Consider the following 20192-nt stretch of genomic DNA (forward strand, 5'->3'; position numbering starts at 1 on the left):
ACTTTCCAAGGTTTGCTGAGCACACATTTATTCTAATAACGGCCATCTTCATGCCCTAAAAATTACACTGATCAAGAAAAGGAAAACATGTAGATTAATTATACAGTATACTTTTAACCTACTTCCGGTATTCACCATCATAGCCATAGTGGGTTTATTGATGGGAGGTACAGTAGGATGTAACACGTGCAAAAGCAGGGTGGGGTTTTATTTCATTGTTTTTTTTTTTCAAGATTTCCCTGAAAAAAAATATAGGATTGAATCTAAAGATATATTTCCGTTAATGACATATCTGCTTTCCAGGTCAGCAAGTGATATACCATAATGTGTCATACCTACCATACAATCCAAGCCATATTATCTTATTATCTGCTTTAGTTGGTCTTTTAACTACAAATATATACCTGAGTATACCGAAAGAGTACATTTGATTTTTCTTTCCTTGTGTGAGGGATTTATATGTGTTTTGTCTCCTTTTCTGACTCATGAAAAACCTTGTCATAGTGGTTGCCATGGTTTTAAGTGGTAGTAGAATCCCTTCTGATTGGTGCTACTGTCACTGAAGGACTTAGTCAGCCCTGAGTGTTCAGCTGGAGCCAGTGTCTATCAGTTGTATCTTGATGATTTACCAAAGCGTGCCACCTCTCATCAGTCAGTTCCCAGGGGCCGCTCGCCCCCCCTTCCCCCCTTGCGAGTTATGTGCCGGTTATATTGTCCAATGAACATGATGGAGCTCTTGCTTCTGTGCATTCCAGCGGCGGCTCGTCATTGGAGAGCGCTAGGGCGCGACCCTCCCGCCCAGCTGTCTCACGTGAAAGGGACAAAAGTTAGGTAATGAGAATGAAGAAGAGAGTAATGTAATATTTATATATAATTAGGGGTGTCAAAATTTGTGTGTTAATTTTGAGTTAATTTAAAGTTCCTTTAATGCCACTATTTTTTTTTTTACGCGCGATTAATAACCGCCCCTTACTTGGAAAGCCTGTATTGGGGGAATTTCAGTCGCAACACAGCAGACACGTCCACGTCAAAATTTAGCTGTAATAATAATGTATATATTTGTGGAGACTGGGGTCAAGTTGTATTTTACAATTTTAACAATGTGCAGAATTTCACAAGTTACTTCATGTTAAGGAATAGATAGATCTTAATACGGAAAGAAAAATGCACTGAGCTGTCACCGTTTTCCACTGCAATTATCCCATCTAATGGCAGAAAAATGACCAAAACAAATCAATATTACACTCGTTTTTTACAGTACAGTACATTAAATTACTGTATCAATGACTAAAAGATGCTGCCATATTTCTAATAGTTTAACATTTGTTTCCACTTTTACGTTAGCAAGAGTATGAAAACTTCAGAAAAAATATTTTATTGTACATTTAGAACAGCTATAAAAGTTGCGATTTATCGTGAGTTAACTATTGAAGTCAAAATTATCACCTGACACTCCTATATACTTGTTTTTAAGGACCTGGATTAACACAGGGTGTCCATAAAGTCTGGGCACATGGTAAAAAAAAAACCCACATACTTCTTAAAAAAAAAAAAGTTTATTTGTAATGTTGATAAATGATATTTTCAACATAATTTCCATCATGTTCAATACATAATTTGATGTGCATTGCAAAAACTCAACGGAAGAGGTCGAAGGTTAAATTCTTCCGCAATTTTGCAATATGACCATCATTCTCATCCACTTAAGAGTACCAAATCTATTTGTTCTTCTTCAGACAGAGCCATCTTCATTTTGGGGAGGCGTGGGGCCATTCAGGAAACTCACAAAATTCCCGATTCACCCCTGCAGCAGGCAGGTTTGCCAGATACTATGTCAAATATTCCCCAGAATGTTAAGTGTTTACTTTGCTGTAAAATGGCGTGTCTAGCAGCAAAAATGACTGATAGGGGAACCACACGGGAGATCGGGCTGAAATTCAGGAATGAATCGTGAAAGTTGGCAAGTATGGGTAGGACTCTTAGGAAAAACACGAAGTTGGGATGTTAAAATGTTAGTAATGAATAGTTATTGCACCAAACGTGTTATATTTGAGTGAAACATGCCATGTTCAAGATTTTGTGTTTTTGAATGATATGGGAAAATAAAACAAGAATGAATGCTATCGTAAGTGTATTAAGTATCACTGTTCGGTGAGATCTTAATTGTAAATACTTGTTCTGTGTCTCAAAAATAAAGTGGTGTTTTTGATGTTGACTAAAAACGTCAAAAAAGTCTATAAAATAAAATAAAAAAACGGACAAAAAAATGAATTGCCCTCACTGTTCCAGTACTTTTAGAGCAGAATGTATGGGTTTTTTTTAATGACCATTTTGGAAGAACTCCAAATTGCTACTATAAAAGGATGCTAAGATTGGCAGCAGGTTTAGACATATCAACAGTTTTTTATTTTTAGCTGGGTTTGTGAAATAAGCTACCTGTCGTAAGAGCCCGTGTAATAAATAGTATGTCTGCCCAACATGCCTGCAGGCAACAATTAGAGGAAGCCTCTGATTCCCCTCTGTGTACTTATCTCTCTCTCTTCTGTAAAGCGCTTGCCTTCTCCACCTCGTGTTATCTCCTCTCGCCATTCTCTGTGTGTCTCTTCTAAGCCATCACTCTTCGCTTCTCTCATTCCCTCCTTATTTCCATCTGTCTTGTTTTCTGCCTTCTGTCAATCACTTTAAAAGCCACTAGGGGATAATGCCTGAAAGGGTGCACACGATATGAAGAAATAATACATGCACGCACACTCGCACGCTGAGGGTGTCTTGCAGTTTCGCATTAATTACCTTTGTATTTATTATGTCAAATGAAGATTTTGGTGAGAAGCTGTGCTGGTGTCCAATACTGTATTCCAGCTCATCTCTGCGCTGTGTGATATTCTTCAGCTTTGTTGGTATTTGAGCGGCAAAGGCTGGTATTTTCAGGCAAGATGCCATTTTAGCCCTGACCTTTTATGTTTCATGTATATTTTAGTGCACATTGCATGTATGCATACTGCCAAAACGTGGCCTCAATAATATGTACGATAACCTTCTCTACACGGCCAAAACGATTATGACATACCAAATTTCCACGTGGAACTTCTTTAGCTTAACTTAACCCTGGAAAACCCACGGGGTCATATTTGGCCCCTATAAATTCTGCTACTCAAATAACAAAAACCTTTTTTTTTTCACAAATTTAACTTCAAAAGTCCAGAGTGCCACTTCTGACCCCTGCATGGGGCCATCTAGTGGATGAATATTGCGCTTACATGAGCCAGAGTGGTGGTGACAAGATGACTGGCAACATGCTGTTTTGTTGAGCTGGAAATCAATCCAAACAAAACCATCTTCTCAGCAAACCATCAGATGGTAAAATTGTGTTTTTTTTTTTTTGTTAATCTATTTCATATCATGTTGCAGAATGCCTAGGAGTATGTTTTATATATATATTTTTATAAATTAGCAACTCTGAGCTAGTTCAAAAAATAAGGGTTAAAATTGGAAAAACATATATTTTGGTGTTCAGTGAACTTATAGCAGTCATTTAATGTATAATTCATAATTTTCCCAAGGAAGAAAAGGGTTCTTGGGTTCTCCAGGGTTAAAGGAATAATGATAGCCTCTGGCTAAATCAGCTTTGTTTGTGGCTACTCTAATCACAGCCGCAGATTCTCTGTCACTCTTTTGCTCCAATCCAAGAATGGAACAAATACACTGCCTACTGCCCTCTAGATCCCCTTGAGCATCCCGTCCACTGAATCACCTGTGGCAGCGGTGGATGGATCAGTCACATTGAAGGTCCTTTGGATGCTAGTGATAGTAGTAATGATGCTGAGCTCTCAGCTTGTGTCTGCACAGTGACAGCTTTCAGCTTGTTCTCCAGCTGGCTTCGGAATATAGGCTTAGCATGCCTCACTCAATTTCATATGTAGTCTGCTGCAATAGATTCTAGGGCAGCGGTGTCCAAACTCTGGCCCGGGTGGCATTTGTGGCCTGTAATCCATTTTTAAGCGGCCCACGATATATACTAAAAATGACATCTGCTACTAATAATTTTTTTTTTATATACTGTATAGCCTTTCTAAATATGCAAATGAACTGTTTGCAATTAAACAAGTAACAACATTTCTCTTCATCAAGAATATGATGAATAAAGATAATTTATTCTTACAAGCAAAAATCGACTCCGTGTCAAGGTCCAAATTGTGAAAGTATCACATGAATGATTGTCAGATAACTGCTTTTTTTTTCTTTTTTTTAAAGTTATCTTTCGATAAATTGCTCCTGTTTTTGTTCTAAATGTAGAGTGTGTTCAGGGAGCAGTTTTTCCACAACAACACTGGAAAGTATAAACATGACGCAATTGATTGATTTTGGTGTGCTTGAAAAATTAACGTACACACACACACACATATATATATATATATATATATATATATATATATATATATATTTATTTATTTATTTTTTTATTTTTTTATTTTTTTCAAAGTGGCCCTTGCATCCTTCGATTTTTCTATATGTGGCCCTCGAAGGAAAAAGTTTGGACACCCCTGTTTTGTTGTTGTTGTTTTGTCTCTCTTTGCTAATTGGCCAAAATCTAGCAGGAATGTTATCATACATACATACTATGTTTGCTGGATTTGTGTATATCAATCTTTTCTTACAAGCTGCAATGCCACACTCATGCATATGTATATTAAACGCTCACAACACAAATATAATCCAAAATATGGCGAGATTCGTTGTAATATTTTCAGATTATGATTAGGATATTTATATCCATGTGCACATAAATATTGGTGATAGTCTCATTTTTAGGAGGGCCAACCTTACGACGTGAATAAAATAAAAAATATGCAAGTTTCGTTTTATATTTCCAGACTATGGTTAGGATATTTATATACATTTCCACATTAAATGGTGACAGTCAGGTGCGTTTTATTTTACATTAGGCAACATGTTTTTTCTCTACGAGCCACCTAGGAGGGGCAACCATACGACGTGAATAATATTGTAATATTTTTAGACTGCGATTAACATGTCCACATCAATTTTGGTAAGAATCCATCCTACATATGCCACCGTAATGGACCGGTGGAACATACAGTGAGTACATTGGTTGGCTGCTTCATGAGTGCCAGATGATGGCAATACTTGACGACATTTACGACATTTTTATAGCACAATAGACCAGGAAACAAGCCCAAAATGAACAGTGCTGTGCTATTGCACTCAATATGTCACAGTGATGATGTGGACTGAAAAAAAATGTCCTCCGTAGCAGTATTCAGGGTACAGTATGTCATTATGTTGATACTTAATCAGCGCAAAAACAAAATTCAGGGAATCAGATGCCATTTTTCATATTCATACACACTGCCTAATAGAATGAAGGAAAATGATTTTTGAGTTGTGTGATCCTTTAATGAAATACATACAAAGTGTAATCGGCAATGTATTGTTTTAGCTTCCATTATTATAGATCTGAACTGCATCTTAGAAAGAGCTTTCCAAGACAGTATTAACCTCGAAGAGAGAGGAAAAGCTGTCAGTTACTATGCAAAGCTGTCAGTTACTATGCACTACTACTACTATGATGCATCACAACCAACTGTATTCTTGCTGTAAACTGTACTACGAAATGTAATCTGTGATTACAAAATTTTTGCTCACCTACTTTGAACCTGTTTTGTCAAAGCGCGTACAGGATCATAAAGAATTGCAGATTTGTGATACGATATGTGCATCTATGACCAGACATTTTCCGCACCAAAATGAGAGGAGAAAAATACAGAGCCTTGTCTTGGTTTTCATTGAACTACTCTTTGTCATTGCGTTTGTTTTGTGTTAGTAGAACAGTGCACATAGTGCAGTTGGAACTGGGGAATTGTGACAGAAAATTGATGGTGCTGATGAGGCTGCAGTTCCTGCTGAACACCTCGGCCCCCCTGCAGAGATTAAAGAGCTGCTGGCTTCAGCATTTGCATGTTTCACGTTGACACATTCATCTAAATGAGCAGCACAGAATTCATGTTTGGACAGTGCATAGACGGAATAAGTGCATGCTTCTTATCTTTATTCTTAAGTGTGTTAAAATATAATGACCAAAATATCAGAGCCGGCTCTCAGTAAGATGCAGTACTGTACTGCGGCACTTCACACGACAACGATAATGAGCAATTGTTAAATGTATCCTTCTGTGACAGTGCTGTCTTTATCCGAAGGGATTTTCCTCCCTCAAACTCATAGATTCTACAGATGTCAGGTATAGATATTTGGATGCAGTGTGGAAAGCGGTATAGAGAATTAGAGGTGGGGATTTAATGTTATAGCAAATTGGACAAACAGCCAGTCTAGGGGAAGAAAGAGTTTCAATTCCACTTCCTTGTGGGGTTTTTGAGTAATGAGGCTCTTAATTAGCAGAGGCATGCATGGTTTATTAAATCAAAGTGTTTACGACTTTCAATGTCAAACAGATTCTTATTAGTCCTCATTGATGTATTCATGGTAATTATAGAAAATGTTTATCATTGATTATGTTGCTCATAAAGTAATGCGTGTCTTCTGACTGTATGGATGTTTTTTTATTGCATACATTTCTTTAAATTAGACTCAGCAAAACACCCCGCAAGACAATGTTTTTAATGACCTACATCAGTGTTTCCCAAGCAAAGCACTCATTTTACACACATCAGCACACCACACCACCGACCAAAAATATTCAAATATAATGATCTTGCCTCAGTTTACTCTCAAATGGACTTCCTCAGTGTGAAATCTTGGCCCATTTAATCAACCACAAAGCAAAAGGAAGCCATGATTTATTCTGTTCTCTTGTATGAAATGGCGAAAGCACATGTTTATTGTACCTTCTGCCATGTAATGGAAAAACATTTATTTATTCTGCCTGTCATTATATGTCGCTGGCAAACTTATATAATTCAAAAACTAGTGTGAAGTCATGAGATACATGTAGAGTTCAACTTGAAGTACACAATCGCCAATTAAGCTCCAGTTATACTTACTGTAATTTTAATGGGAAAGATTCAAACTGTTAATCTTTCTTTTTGAAACATTTTAATTGGGTCCTGTTTAACAAAAGATAAGAACTTTTAGGTTTTGCACTTTTCTGATCTGGATTTAAAAGTGACTTTTTTTTGTCGCTGTTCTAACCAGTTCCCTGAGGGCAACTGTAACTTCGAAACGGTCTGCGATAAAAACAACCTTGACTCCCCTGTGCTTTGTTATTATTTCCTGAATTCTAGTTAAAGGGACCATTGAATGAGCTTAACATTGGCACTTATGTTACAGGTCTGTATGTAAAAATGATGTCTGCACTAAAATACTCTCCCTGAAAAACTCAGTAGTGTTTTTGACTTTGGGCACAAATTGTTAGGCCCATTATTTATGTGCAGGGCCTGCTTGCCATTCTGCTTGTCATTGAAGGAAAACATTAGCAGGATTAATATTGTTTAAAAAATTGTTTAATTGCATTGCACCATGAAAGGCATACAACATCCAAACAAATCAGGCCAATGACCCGCTTTGATAGGATAGGCCAAAAGTCACAGCAAGTTAATAAACATACACTTTCTGGAGTTAGTTAGAAAATCACCTATTAGTAAAATAAATCACATTTTAATGGAAAAAATATCTGCCTCAAATTAAAACCAAATATCAAAATTTATAGAAACATGGTCTAGGTATATAGAATTTTTTAACCTAATTCTGGTTACTTAATTCTGTCTGTTAGCGAGAGCCACCACATCGTGAAAACTTACATTGATGTTTCTGCATTTGGCAATTTATTATTATATTATATTATTAGTATGGGATTTTTTTTAATAGGTTTTAGATGAACTGATGAATACACACACGCTCGCACGCACGCACACACGCACGCACATACACATACTCACCCACATACAAAAAAATATATATATATATATATATATATACTGTATGTATATATATATATATATATATATATATATATATATATATAAATAAATAATAATAAAAAAAAGGAGAGCAATGATGACATGTCAAATCGAATGAACAATACTGAGCTCTCCATAAAAAAAAGAAAAAAAGAAATTAAAAAAAAAAGAAAATCACCTATTAGTAACGATTCTTTTTTTTTTTGTTACACAAGTGTGTATGTGCATATACAAGTAGTTTAAAAAATAAACACGCAGGCACGAATGCAGAGCTATGAGAGTGAGGCAGCTCCATACAATGCAAAAAGGCACACACACAGCAGGCGGGTCGATGCTTGGGTTCTGAGTTCAAGGGCATGTCAACATTACTCTGAAGACAAACCGGCTTTTCTCTACAAACCATTCTCGGTTTCTATACTTAACCCTCGAGTGGCTAAAGCTTACAGACTGAACTACATGATAGTGGCAGAGAGTGCGATGGGGCATCACCTGGACACAAATTTAACGGGATAAAAGTAACGCTGAATCAGTAGATATGGGTATTTTATCATGATGGATGGGATTTAAACTCAAAACACCGTAAAATACCAAAAATACAAAATTAATAACACAAAAAAAAAAACATAAATTACTGGGACCGCAAACCCGAAGCCTGCGATAGAGGGATTTTACTGTAAAATGTTTAAAGGAGGACAGACAAAAAGTTCAGTTTTCAACAAATAGTACTTGTATATTATATTTATGAAAAGACAGTTATTTCTGTTGTTAGCTTGTTGAGAGCTTTGCTCGGAGCTCATTATATTTTGGGTATATTTCCTTTGTTTTGGCATCTTTTGTTACGCTATCCTGTGACATTTCTGATTAAATCACCACTTATGTTTACAGTCACCTGTTGTTTTTAATGTTAGCGGCAATGTGTACAAGAGTCGTCACATTAGTTGAGGGCTTATTGAGGATTTGAACCAGGGATCTCTTGTATTGATTAAAAAGGGGACCTGAAAAATTTGGCATTTTTGTTTTGAAACTGATGTACATACAGTTCACGTTAACTTTTATGACAGTAAATTTGTTTAATAAAATAGAGTAGACAAGATGGGTCTTTCTTCAGTATTATGCCATAACGTTGATTTGCATTTGGTGAAGAACCGAGTTGTAGTTTTAAAAGCCACTCACGGCTTTTAATGACATGTGCTTTTCTTTTAAAATTCCATTTCAGCATGATTTTCTGTGGCATTTAGACCCTCGCAGTTGGAGGCTAGCAACTAGTTAAAATGCGAGAACACTTTGAGGTTTTGTACTCTCTGTCCAGTTCAGCGTTGAAATGGTTTATTTAAAGGATCGTCCATATTTATTGTATAATATGGACATCTCTAAACGAGGTCCAACTGTGACTCGCCGTAGAGTTTTTTTTTTTTTGTAATCTTTGGACACAGTGACATGAGCAGTCAAGCGCTAATGTACTTGTACACATTCAAAAGGTCAGAAGACTTCAGAAGCTGCCTTTTGTAACCCTGTCCAGTAAATGCAGGGCATTTTAACGGCAGCACTAAATAAGTAACTATCTCCATTAAATTATTAGTTAATTGAATCAAGTAAACTCAAGGATTTCAGAAATACACAACTTGATTTTTTTCTTCTTTCTTGATTTCTTTCTTAATGTGTATTTTTCTGGTCTTTTCTGTGTTTAATAGGGATGTGTGTGTAGCGGTAGCAGGTGTCGGTATCGGGCCCATACCATGCCTTAGTTTAAGGTATCGGTACTCGCAACAACAACTGATACCAGTAAGGATGTTTCATACAGATACTGGTGCGAGTACTCAACTCTTGTGTAGTCAACGATGCCGATACCACTTACCAATACCATTAGAACATTTCTCCCTAAAAACAATAAACAATCTTTTTTTTTTTTAAAAAGACCTCTAAATCCCAGTAGAGATATTTCCTTAAAATTGCACGATATTAATGGCAATTTTCTGTTCTTCTAAATGTAGTTCCTGTTCGTAAAACGTCCACAAGAGAATTGTGACATTATGAGTACCGATTCCGTGAAATATGGCCAGATATTAGCCCGATACCGATGCCTGCCATTGGAACCATCCCTAGATATCAGTATAGGTTGCCCTCTTGTGGCTGTTTTTTTTACAATCAGGAACTAGAAATTAGAGAATAGAAAATTGCCATTAATTTCATGCAATTTTAAGGGAAAATGAAATGCTATGTTTAGGATAGATCATTCTTTAAAATCATCTGTCATTGTTTTATTTTTGGAAATGTTATAGAACAAAAATACTAGTGGTATCAGTACTTGGTATCATTATAGGTGACTACTGAAGAGTTGACTACTCGTACTGGTATCGGTATGAAAAAAAGTGATATTGAACATCCCTAGTATTTAGTATCCATGTTTTTGAAATGCGGCAAGGCTTCAGACTGCCCCTAATTGGTATTTTGCCTCTAAATTAGAAATTTTTCATCTACTTGTAAATTTGCCGTTTTTTGAAAATGAGTAGAAATGTGAATATGTTGATTTACAGTGTACACCTAAATTTTCTACTTTTCACTTCCAAATGTGCTGAGCCATATTTTGTAAAGCATGCTCTTTGCATTTAAATGTAATCTTCTTTATCATGTGTCTTAGTTGAGGCATTTTTTTACCAGATTAATATTCACTGTTATTTTTGTACAATAATGTTATTCTGTGTTGCTTCTTCAAATGTTATTTAGGAATCTCATTAAGGGAATTAGATATTTCTGTGAGGTTAAAAATAACATTACAATTGTACGCTATACTGCTTTCATCCATACAAAGTTGTTTGTGTGGGATAACAAACGTAATGATTTGTAGCCGTTATAGTCATCTGTATCCCAAAATGCACAAAAGGACCACCTCCAAGTCTTATTAAAACATGGCACGCATTATTTTGTGCAGAAACCAAATGGCATGCGAATGAAATGTCTTTTAATTCGGCAGCTGCGATTCAAACACAGAACCTCGCAACTGTGAGGCGATTATCCTTTCCGTGTATTTCAAAGTAACGATCCTTTCCGATTACAAGATATATTTCTGTTCGTTGTTTCTGAGAAGCACGAGCAGCTTGTTTTCCCGCCACGCTGTAACAAAACGGAGGCGTTAACATTAATGATGCAGCATTTCAATGACTCCAGACATACAGTACAGCCAGAGTGATAAATAAATATCTTCAGTGAGTCCTGCAACAGATGGTGCGGCTCCGACAGAGGCCCGACTGACTGCAGCATCATCTAGTCACTTTGTGATTTTGTGATGAGACAGACGTGGGCAGCCCAAATCCACAGAAAATTGATGGCAAGAACCTTGAACTTTAAACAAGGAGACGTGCTGCAGTTTCAAACGAAAAAGCAAGTGAAATGAAGTCGATTGAAGGTAGAGGGATCAGGATAGAAGACTGCACAAGTAGGATCACGCCTTTCTGTAAGATCATTGCAGCATTTTTTTTTTCGTTTCTGTTTCATACCTCTGTTCTCTGATATTCGTGGCCTTCATTTTCTCTCTGATACACAAATTATGGCCATTCGCTCTGAGAGTTGTTCAGCAGCAGCTTACAGAGAGGTTTTAGGTTTCATGAAAGGCAATGACAGTAAAAACTGTGTTTCGATTGTTGTGTTGAAGAGTGAGAAGTGCACTGTAGTAATGTTTGTGTCTGTCAGTGTGTCAGATATACTCTGTGTGGCTGAGGCTTGGAAACAGCAAATGCAATTAAAGTGATTATAACTAGGTTTTTTGTTTCACTGAATTGAAAAAGGATCAAACACATTTCAAACTTTGTACTCATTACCTTCATCAAGTACATGTTCAAAGTTTTACACAATTTGCACCAAACTTTGTTGGGGGGGGGGGGGGGTAGAGGGGGCGGGGGAGAGTGTGTGAGTGAGAATGTGAGTGTGTGTGTGTGTGTGTGTGTGTGTGTGTGTGTGTGAGAGAGAGTTTTTGTGTGTGTGAGAGAGAGTGAGTGTGCGTGTGAGAAAGAGAGAGAGCATGTGAGAGAGAGAGTGTGTGTGTCTTTTTAGTCATTCCAATTGAAATCATTCTGAATGAAGATCTCTGGTCACCTGTTTACATGTGACGTAATCCATTCCGATCTGCCGTTTATATGCTCCCCCGTTAAATCAGGTCAGCCCCGTAGCAGCCGCGGGACGCACGGACATCGATCACGTGATTTATAAAGATGGAGTTCATTCGTCATTTTTAGCACACTAGTCGTGATAGTGTTAACACTTTTATTGAAGCAACATCTTGATAAAAAAACAAGTTTCAAGTACTTAAAAACAAGTTCTCCCCTCGCAGGCAAGCTCTGGGGAGACGCCGCCATTTAAGTGAGTGGACACGATGACGTCAAGACAGAGCAGGCGCATGTCAGACGCAGCCTCGCCATTCTGAATGAAGTGTATACATGACGCTCGTTTGGATTGACGAAAGCAATATACCGCCCCTATGATTCCGATTGAGGGGTTCATATGGAGCATTTTTATTCCGTTTCGCCGTTCGGATTTATTCTAATCGGAATACATGGCTCTAAGTAACCAGGCTAATGATATTGGATATTGGTCCTATATCAGACACACACCAAAAACAGTATCGAATTATAGTGGTCTACATCGAAATTCTCCGATATTAGCACTCATATACAAGCAGTCCATTCCAGATTCTGCTCCTGCTCTTCTATCCAGCAGGTAATTTTTTTGTCCCGCCCTCTGTTATTCCCACCATATACAGAATGAAAAAAAATGGATTCTGAATGTACTGAAGTAAACTTGCATTTTTATTTTGCACTTCAAAAATGTTTTCATGTTTCAGGTTGAATTTATGGAACCCAAATGTTTGGAATAAATGGGTCATATTTTCTCATACATTCTGTTGCTGATTATTCTTCTTTGTTTGAATAGTACCACTTGATCAAGTCTCTTCTAACATTTCATAACCAAAAATAAATAAAAGCAAGTATCATTCCTGCTGATATCGAATGGATATCTCTATCAGACAGTACTCTTGACTGCGATATCGGTATCGTATTGGAAGTGAAAAAGTTGTATCGGGGACACCCCTAGTGTTTAGTACATGTTCAATACATTCAACTGTAGCTTTGCTTTCAGGTTTTGTGGCACATTGTGTAATGTTGTACTGTGTACACATTTCAGGATTCAGCTCAGGAGGGAGTGATCACTCGGGACATCCACCGTACCTTCCCTGCACATGACTACTTCAAGGACTCTGACGGAGATGGACAGGATTCACTCTACAAGATCTGCAAGGTAAGAGTAAAATGTGAAATTTTGTCTAAAAACTAGACGGTCAAAAAACGGATTGCGCAATTTTCAACCCTTTTAAATGTAGTTTTGAATGCCGACTTTGAAATGGCTTGAAAGACCCTATCTGGGGATTTAAGATTGTGAAATTGCACATATGGTCAAAGCAGATCTGAATCAAGCATACAGTATATAAATAATAACACTGTTACAAATCAACTCCTCAGAATCAAATTCCAAAGTTATATTAAAGTGTATGCTAAAAGTCAAATGTAGTTCTTGAATGATTGACTAAATGGTCACACCTTTGTATTTTAGCCAGGGTAGGTTTACATCCGGTGTGAACCCAAGTAGGTCAGTGGTGAGCTAGCCTTCATTTGTATGCAAATTCATGTAGATTTGCTGCTGATAAGGTTGGCTGGATCTTGAGGCATGAGTGGGTTACAGCACAGAGGATCCGGGACCCGTTGTGCATTCATCTACACACCAATCTACTCAGTAATCTTCGTGGAGGCTTTAATTTTCTAACCTTTATTCTCCAAGAAAGGTCAATTGAGCCGTGTGAACTTTTCTGGTGACAGTCGGCTTCATTTTGTTAATATTCCATTCAGTGCCGCTGCCACCTAACCTGTACAAGCACCGGTGATCGTGCAGCGATCAAATGGCGTTGGAAATTTGACCGTGAGTTTTTAAGAAAAAGGAAAATATATATTCTCGCTTCAATTCTTCACACCTGTTCAGTTTTGTGGAATGATTTTGATGAATATCTAAAACATTTACATGGATAGGACTTCAAGATGATGCACTTTGTTCAGGGCATTCTTCATTTCAGCTATACTGTATTAAAATACTGTATAATCAAAGCATATTTTTTAAATATCACGTTTTATTTTGAGGCTGATAGTCATTTATAGTCGTTACCAAGCATACTGTATATCTTTTTTTTTTTAAGGCTTTGTCATTGAAATAAAACATAAAATAATTTAGGATGCAGGCAGTTTAAAAACAACAACAACATCGTAATTGTATTGAAATAGGTGTGTCTGGTTTACAATAGATGCTAATACTCGAGCCTCCTGAGCCTGTTATGTACTCAGGCTAACAAATTTAGATTTCTCCCACCAGGACCTCCCCCATCCATCTGTCAACCGTCATGTCACCTTGCTGAGTTGGGAATGTGTGAATACCACACTCCATCAAGCATGTCAACATGGATATTATAGTCCAGGCAGTTCCTCATCACCACATCAGCACATCAAACCACACATTTTTACATTAATTTTCAAGAAAGGGGATCTGACTGTTGATTCAGTCATGAACTCAGCATTGGACATATAGATCCAAAATAAATGATAGTGTGCTGTATATTTCAAAATGTTTAATGTTTTCATTTTCGATTAAACATTTTAATGTCAAAAATAATTTTATAGTTTTTGTTTTCCTTGAAACTGTATTTTATGTAATTACTGGTATGTGATATTTAATACTACCTTATTAACTCATTCACTGCCATTGACGGCTATAGACGTCAAAAATTCACTTGAACTTTTTCCATTAGTTTCACATTTTGTTCCACTTTTGTTAACAAGAATATGAAAACCTAGCAAAAAAAATATTGTACATTTAGAACAGATATAAAATTTGTCATTAATCGTGAGTTAACTAGTGAAGTCATGTGATTAATTACAATTAAAACATTTAATCGTCTGATGCCTCAAATTAAAAAGAAAAGAAAAGATTTTAAAAAATTAGGGGCGTCAGATGATTAAAATTTTTAATTGTAATTAATCGCATGACTTCCGTAAGTAACTCATGATTAATCACAAATTTTATATCTCTTCTAAACATACAATAAAAAAATTCTAGGTTTTTATACTCTTCTTAACAAAAATGGGGAAAATGTGAAACTAATAGAAATAGTTCAAATGAATTTTTTACGTCTATAGCCGTCAATGGCAGTGAATGAGTTAATGTCCCTAGTCTTTAGTCTAGATACCGTAATACTCACACATACACGTTTAAAATAAAACAGAAAGCCTAACAGAATTTTTTTTTTTAATTAGATAATATTTGGTCTCACCCTTTGCAAAGTCATGCTTTAAAGTCAAATACAAGAGTGACAGTGATGAAATATGCAACACTAGTGCATACTCAAAAATCCACAAGCTTTTAAGGTAAAAATAAATAAACAAAGTCTGATTTGTGACTAAAGATCCCATACTAAAAAATATGGTATTCTGTCTATATTAAATTCAATGTTAAGTTATTCAATGTTGAAATTGGTTAGGTATATTATTCTTAATTTTTTTTTCTTCTCTCTCTTCAAGGCCTATGCTGTCTACGATGAGGAAATTGGTTACTGCCAGGGTCAGTCATTCCTTGCAGCTGTGCTGCTGCTGCATGTAAGTAAACATTTAAACATGTACGTATTTTTACTAGGGAGGTTCGATACTGATAGTACGAGTACTCGACTCTTGAGTAGTCGCCGATACCAATACCAAATATTGTATTATTCTAATTTCTAGTTCCTGATTGCAAAATTATACTGATATCGGCTTCTGTTGCGACTACCAATACGTTGAAATAAGGCTGGTATAGGCACCGATACCGATACCTAGTATCGTTACTCGCCCATCCCTAATTTTAATATAATTGTTTATTGTAATTTTAACACTGACAAATAATAAACACTTTTTGTTCTTGTACACTGAGAGGGAGAGAGTGACTAAGATAAACCATTTCAAAACTTTTTTCCACCGTTAATGTACTCTACCATCCCTACAAATTAAAAAAAAATGCTATTATGATTTGACACCCTCTTTTAATTGGGGATTTGAATATGTTCAGAATTAAGCAATCACATTCTAACTAAAGTAAAATGGGAGTCAGCACATACATGTCATCTTTTAAAGTACCCCCCAGTAACCCTTACAGTTCATAATATAAACTGGGAATCGTATAAATGAACTTTTTGATTTTCTTTGAATTCACTCACAACTTTTTCACATCTTATTTTTGAAGGTAAAACAAAACAGTTTTCTCTCAAAGAAACAAAAAAATCATGTATCCTTTTTTTGCATGTTTTTAACTCATTCACTGCCATCGATGGCTATAGACGTCAAAAATTAATTTGAACTAATTCTATTAGTTTAACATTTTTCCCACTTTTGTTAACAAGAGTATGAATACCTAGATTTTTTTTATTGTATTAGAACAGATATAAAATTTGTAATTAATCGTGAGTTAACTAGTGTAGTCATGTTAATTACGATAAAAAATTGTAATCGCCTGATGCCCCTAATTGTTATTAATCTTTGCTTTAAAAAATTTAAATTAAAAGCAAAGATTAATAACAATTACTGGCATCAGGCGATTAAAATGTGTAATCGTAATTAATTGCATGACTTCACTAGTTAACTCACGATTAATCAAAATTTTTATATCTGTTCTAAAAAATTCTAGGCTTTCATACTCTTGTTAACAAAAATGGAGAGAGAAAAAATGGTAAGCTAATAGAAATAGTTCAAATTAATTTTTGACGTCTATTGCTGTCAATGGCAGGGAATGAGTTAATAGAATAAAAACTCTGCATTCAAGCTAACCAGTGAAGACACATGGAGGAGTTTAGCATACATGACAGCGATCTTCGATTGATGAAAACGTGGAAGTCTGGTTGAAGTCCAAACAGCATGAGCAGCCAAGGTTAAAGATGACAAAGGGTGTGAGAGACGGGAGAGGTCTGCAGGAGGCACAGTGAGGAGAGACAGTCGGACAATAAGTGCGGAGATGAAGTCATGCTAGTGAGCTATCAAAGGAAAGTCGGCAGGTGCAGAAGACAGCAAATACGCATGGAGAAATGGAGCAAGAGTGGAAAGTTAGGATACAGATTGGGTCGAAAGAAAGCAGGCAGGTTAAAGGGAAGGAAGAAGCAGAGGTTATAGAGAAGATGTCAAGAATATTAATAAGCGCTCAGGTTCACCTGCAGCACATTCAGCCCCAAACGCAAACTGTCACAGATAAAATGCCACCTCATGGCCTATGCGCGTGCACGTGCATACGTGCGTGTGTGTGTTTAAGGGCAAAGAGAGAGTGCTTTTGTGTGAGACTGCACATTCCCAAGAGATTCACCAGAACTCGTATTTTCCACATTGCTTCGTCTTTATTTCAAGTCAGATGTAATATTATGACAAGTTTTTTTTTTTTCATTCTTCATTCTTCTATTAAGCCCCAAATTGTCACGTCAGTAAAAATCAATCCTCAGAATCTGGGAACCTTGTGTGATAAACATTTTTTGATACAGACACACACGTCACATTTCAAAAAGAATTTATTGTTACTGTTGTTTCAGATGCCTGAGGAACAAGCCTTTTGTGTGTTGGTGAAAATCATGTTTGAATATGGCCTGAGAGCGCTCTACAAAAACAACTTTGAAGATCTCCACTGCAAGTTCTATCAGCTGGAGAAGCTCATGCAGGTACAGAGAGATGCAATCTTTTCTACATGATTGGAATCTACAGTCTGAATTCATGCTTGGTAATATTTATTGCCTGACGACATTGAGTGAATGACATTTGCATGTAATTAAGGGTTTGACGAAGTTAACTTTTCTATATTGCATTGTATGTTAATTTTGCGCCTCCTGGCAAAAACGGAACGGAATGAGAATTTCAATAAATGCCAGAAAGTGAAACAATGCACCACACTATGATTATAATAATAGTGTTTATTAATATCTAATTTCTTCATGTTTCATGTTTAAATACGCTGCAGGAACATGTACAGCTACCACCAGATTATTAGGCACGTCCTGTTTTTCTTCATTTCCCTTAATAGAAATTGTGATTTACAGTCAATAATGTTATAGTCACATTTTAACTCATTCACTGCCATTGACGGCTATAGACGTAAAAAAATCATTTGAACTATTTCTAGTAGTTTAACATGTTTTCTACTTTTGTTAACAAGAGTATGAAAACCTATATTTTTTATTGTACATTTAGAACAGATATAAAATTTGTGATTAAATGTGAGTTAACTAGTGAAGTCATGCGATTAATTACGATTAAAAATTTTAATCACCTGATGCCCCGAATTTTTAATAATCTTTAAGTCGCGTCAGGCGATTAAAATTTTTAATTGTAATTAATCGCATGTCTTCAATAGTTAACTCACGATTAATCACACATTTTATATCTGTATTTCAAAAAAAAAAAAATTCTAGGTTTTCATACTGTTGTTAACAAAAGTGGAGAAAAAATTTAACTAATAGAAATAGTTCAAATGATTTTTTGACGTCTATAGCCGTCAATGGCAGTGAATGAGTTAATTTACTCGAAGTATAGTCTTTCAAATTTTTATGTGCAACAAATCAACAAAAAATAGTGTAGGAGCCATTTCGTGTTGTAGCATGCGGGTCACCAAGATGGCCATTAGGTTTCATCCTTGTTTCCTACTTAAGCCAATTTAAGCCAACAGGTGCTCATCAGTGACAGGTGTGTAATTAGACTTGGACCAATACAGTTTTGAGACCGCTGTTAGGGTCGCTGGGAGTTGGGCACATTGTGCTTATGGCTGGCAAGATTAGAATGTACTTTGTAACGCTTGAAGCTTACGTGAGTAAATCAATTAAAATACTTGTTTTTCCAACAAAGCGATCAAGCGCGTCAAACACTTCAAATGTCTATTGCACCTTCAGTGGCTTTAAAATGGTCACAGACACTACGAATAGATTGCAAAAACCTCTCAACAAAATCTGTTATTTTTCAATAAAAAATAAATAAAAATTGCTATTTTGACCGTAAGACATCTTTGTCAAAGAAGCAAATTTATCATTGGGCCACTCTTTGATACTACCCTAACAACACTCACATCCATTGACATTGTAAGTCCATGGTTAGTTGCTGCCTGTCTGCTGAGGCACCAGCTGCTTCAAATACCTGCTTGCTGCTCATCAGTGGATTTTTTTTTTTATACAGCTGCTCTCTTAAAACGATGCCTGACAGAAACATTCCTTTTTATGCCTTGATCAGAATGAACCCGTTTGCTGTCGGAGTCACACACCAGTTATTTAACAGTGCAATGATTTTTTTTGAAATGTCTAATGTTTTCCTTCCTTTCATAAATCATTGGACTATTGAACACTTTTCATCAGGACCTCCCTTTCTCCTGTTATGCATCAAATCTGACTTTAAGTAATGTGGAACAACCTCCTGAGGTCATTTTAATTTATCAATTTTGTTTGATATATGCGTAATGATTTGGAACGTATTAAATGAATCAGTACTGTGTGTTCCAAAGAAGAGACTTGCAGGCCAGTTAAAAGGATGTTTGGTATAACCTTTTTTTTTTTTCAAAAACAAAGATCCCGATACTAAGTACCGATACCACAAGCACTTTTAAAAAAATATATCTTAGCTTACATTTTTCCCCCAAAAACTATGACAGATCATTTTAAAGAAAGACCTACAGTATATACATCACAACAGAATTTTTCATTAAAATTGAATGACATAAATGACAATATTCTATTATCTTTTTTCCATTTGTTCATAAAATACATATTTTGTCTAGAACACCCAATGCAATTGATTTAAATAAACCATTCTTAATAGGCATCTGTCAGATATATGTGCCTTATGTTCCTGATCGTAAAATGTCCACAAGAAAGCAGCCAATACTGCTATTGGCACCTCTGTTGAGGCCGTTATACGATCATGAGTACCTATACCTTGAAATAAATCCGGGTATTGGCCCAATACCTAGTATCGGTACTCGCCCATCCCTATTATGTACAATTACATATGATTGTAATTGATTAACCACACTGGCGCAATTGGATTAAGAGGTTTATGAGCGATTCAAATCTATCTTCTAATACTATCAACGATTCCAATGTAGCATTGCAACTGATGTTCAGTTTCAATTTACGCTGTCAGAAAAGTTATTTTTTCAAAAGGGGACATACAATATTAAGGAAAA

At 36.1% G+C, this 20192-nt stretch overlaps 1 protein-coding gene across 3 annotated transcripts in view; it reads left to right on the plus strand.

Annotated features, from left to right (window-relative positions):
- The window catches only part of rabgap1l (RAB GTPase activating protein 1-like), a 95783-nt gene that overhangs the window by 45737 nt on the left and 29854 nt on the right, over positions 1–20192 (plus strand). For 2 of the 3 annotated variants that reach the window (XM_077583946.1, XM_077583947.1), the window contains exons 14-16: positions 13107–13220; positions 15542–15616; positions 17563–17688. In XM_077583946.1, the coding sequence (XP_077440072.1) occupies positions 13107–13220; positions 15542–15616; positions 17563–17688 (315 nt within the window). Of the gene's footprint in view, positions 1–13106; positions 13221–15541; positions 15617–17562; positions 17689–18690; positions 18827–20192 lie in introns of those variants that run through there. The other variant, XM_077583948.1, reaches the window with a different exon arrangement.

The sequence above is a fragment of the Vanacampus margaritifer genome, chromosome 13, assembly GCF_051991255.1.
Source record: "Vanacampus margaritifer isolate UIUO_Vmar chromosome 13, RoL_Vmar_1.0, whole genome shotgun sequence".
Lineage (NCBI taxonomy): Eukaryota > Metazoa > Chordata > Actinopteri > Syngnathiformes > Syngnathidae > Vanacampus > Vanacampus margaritifer.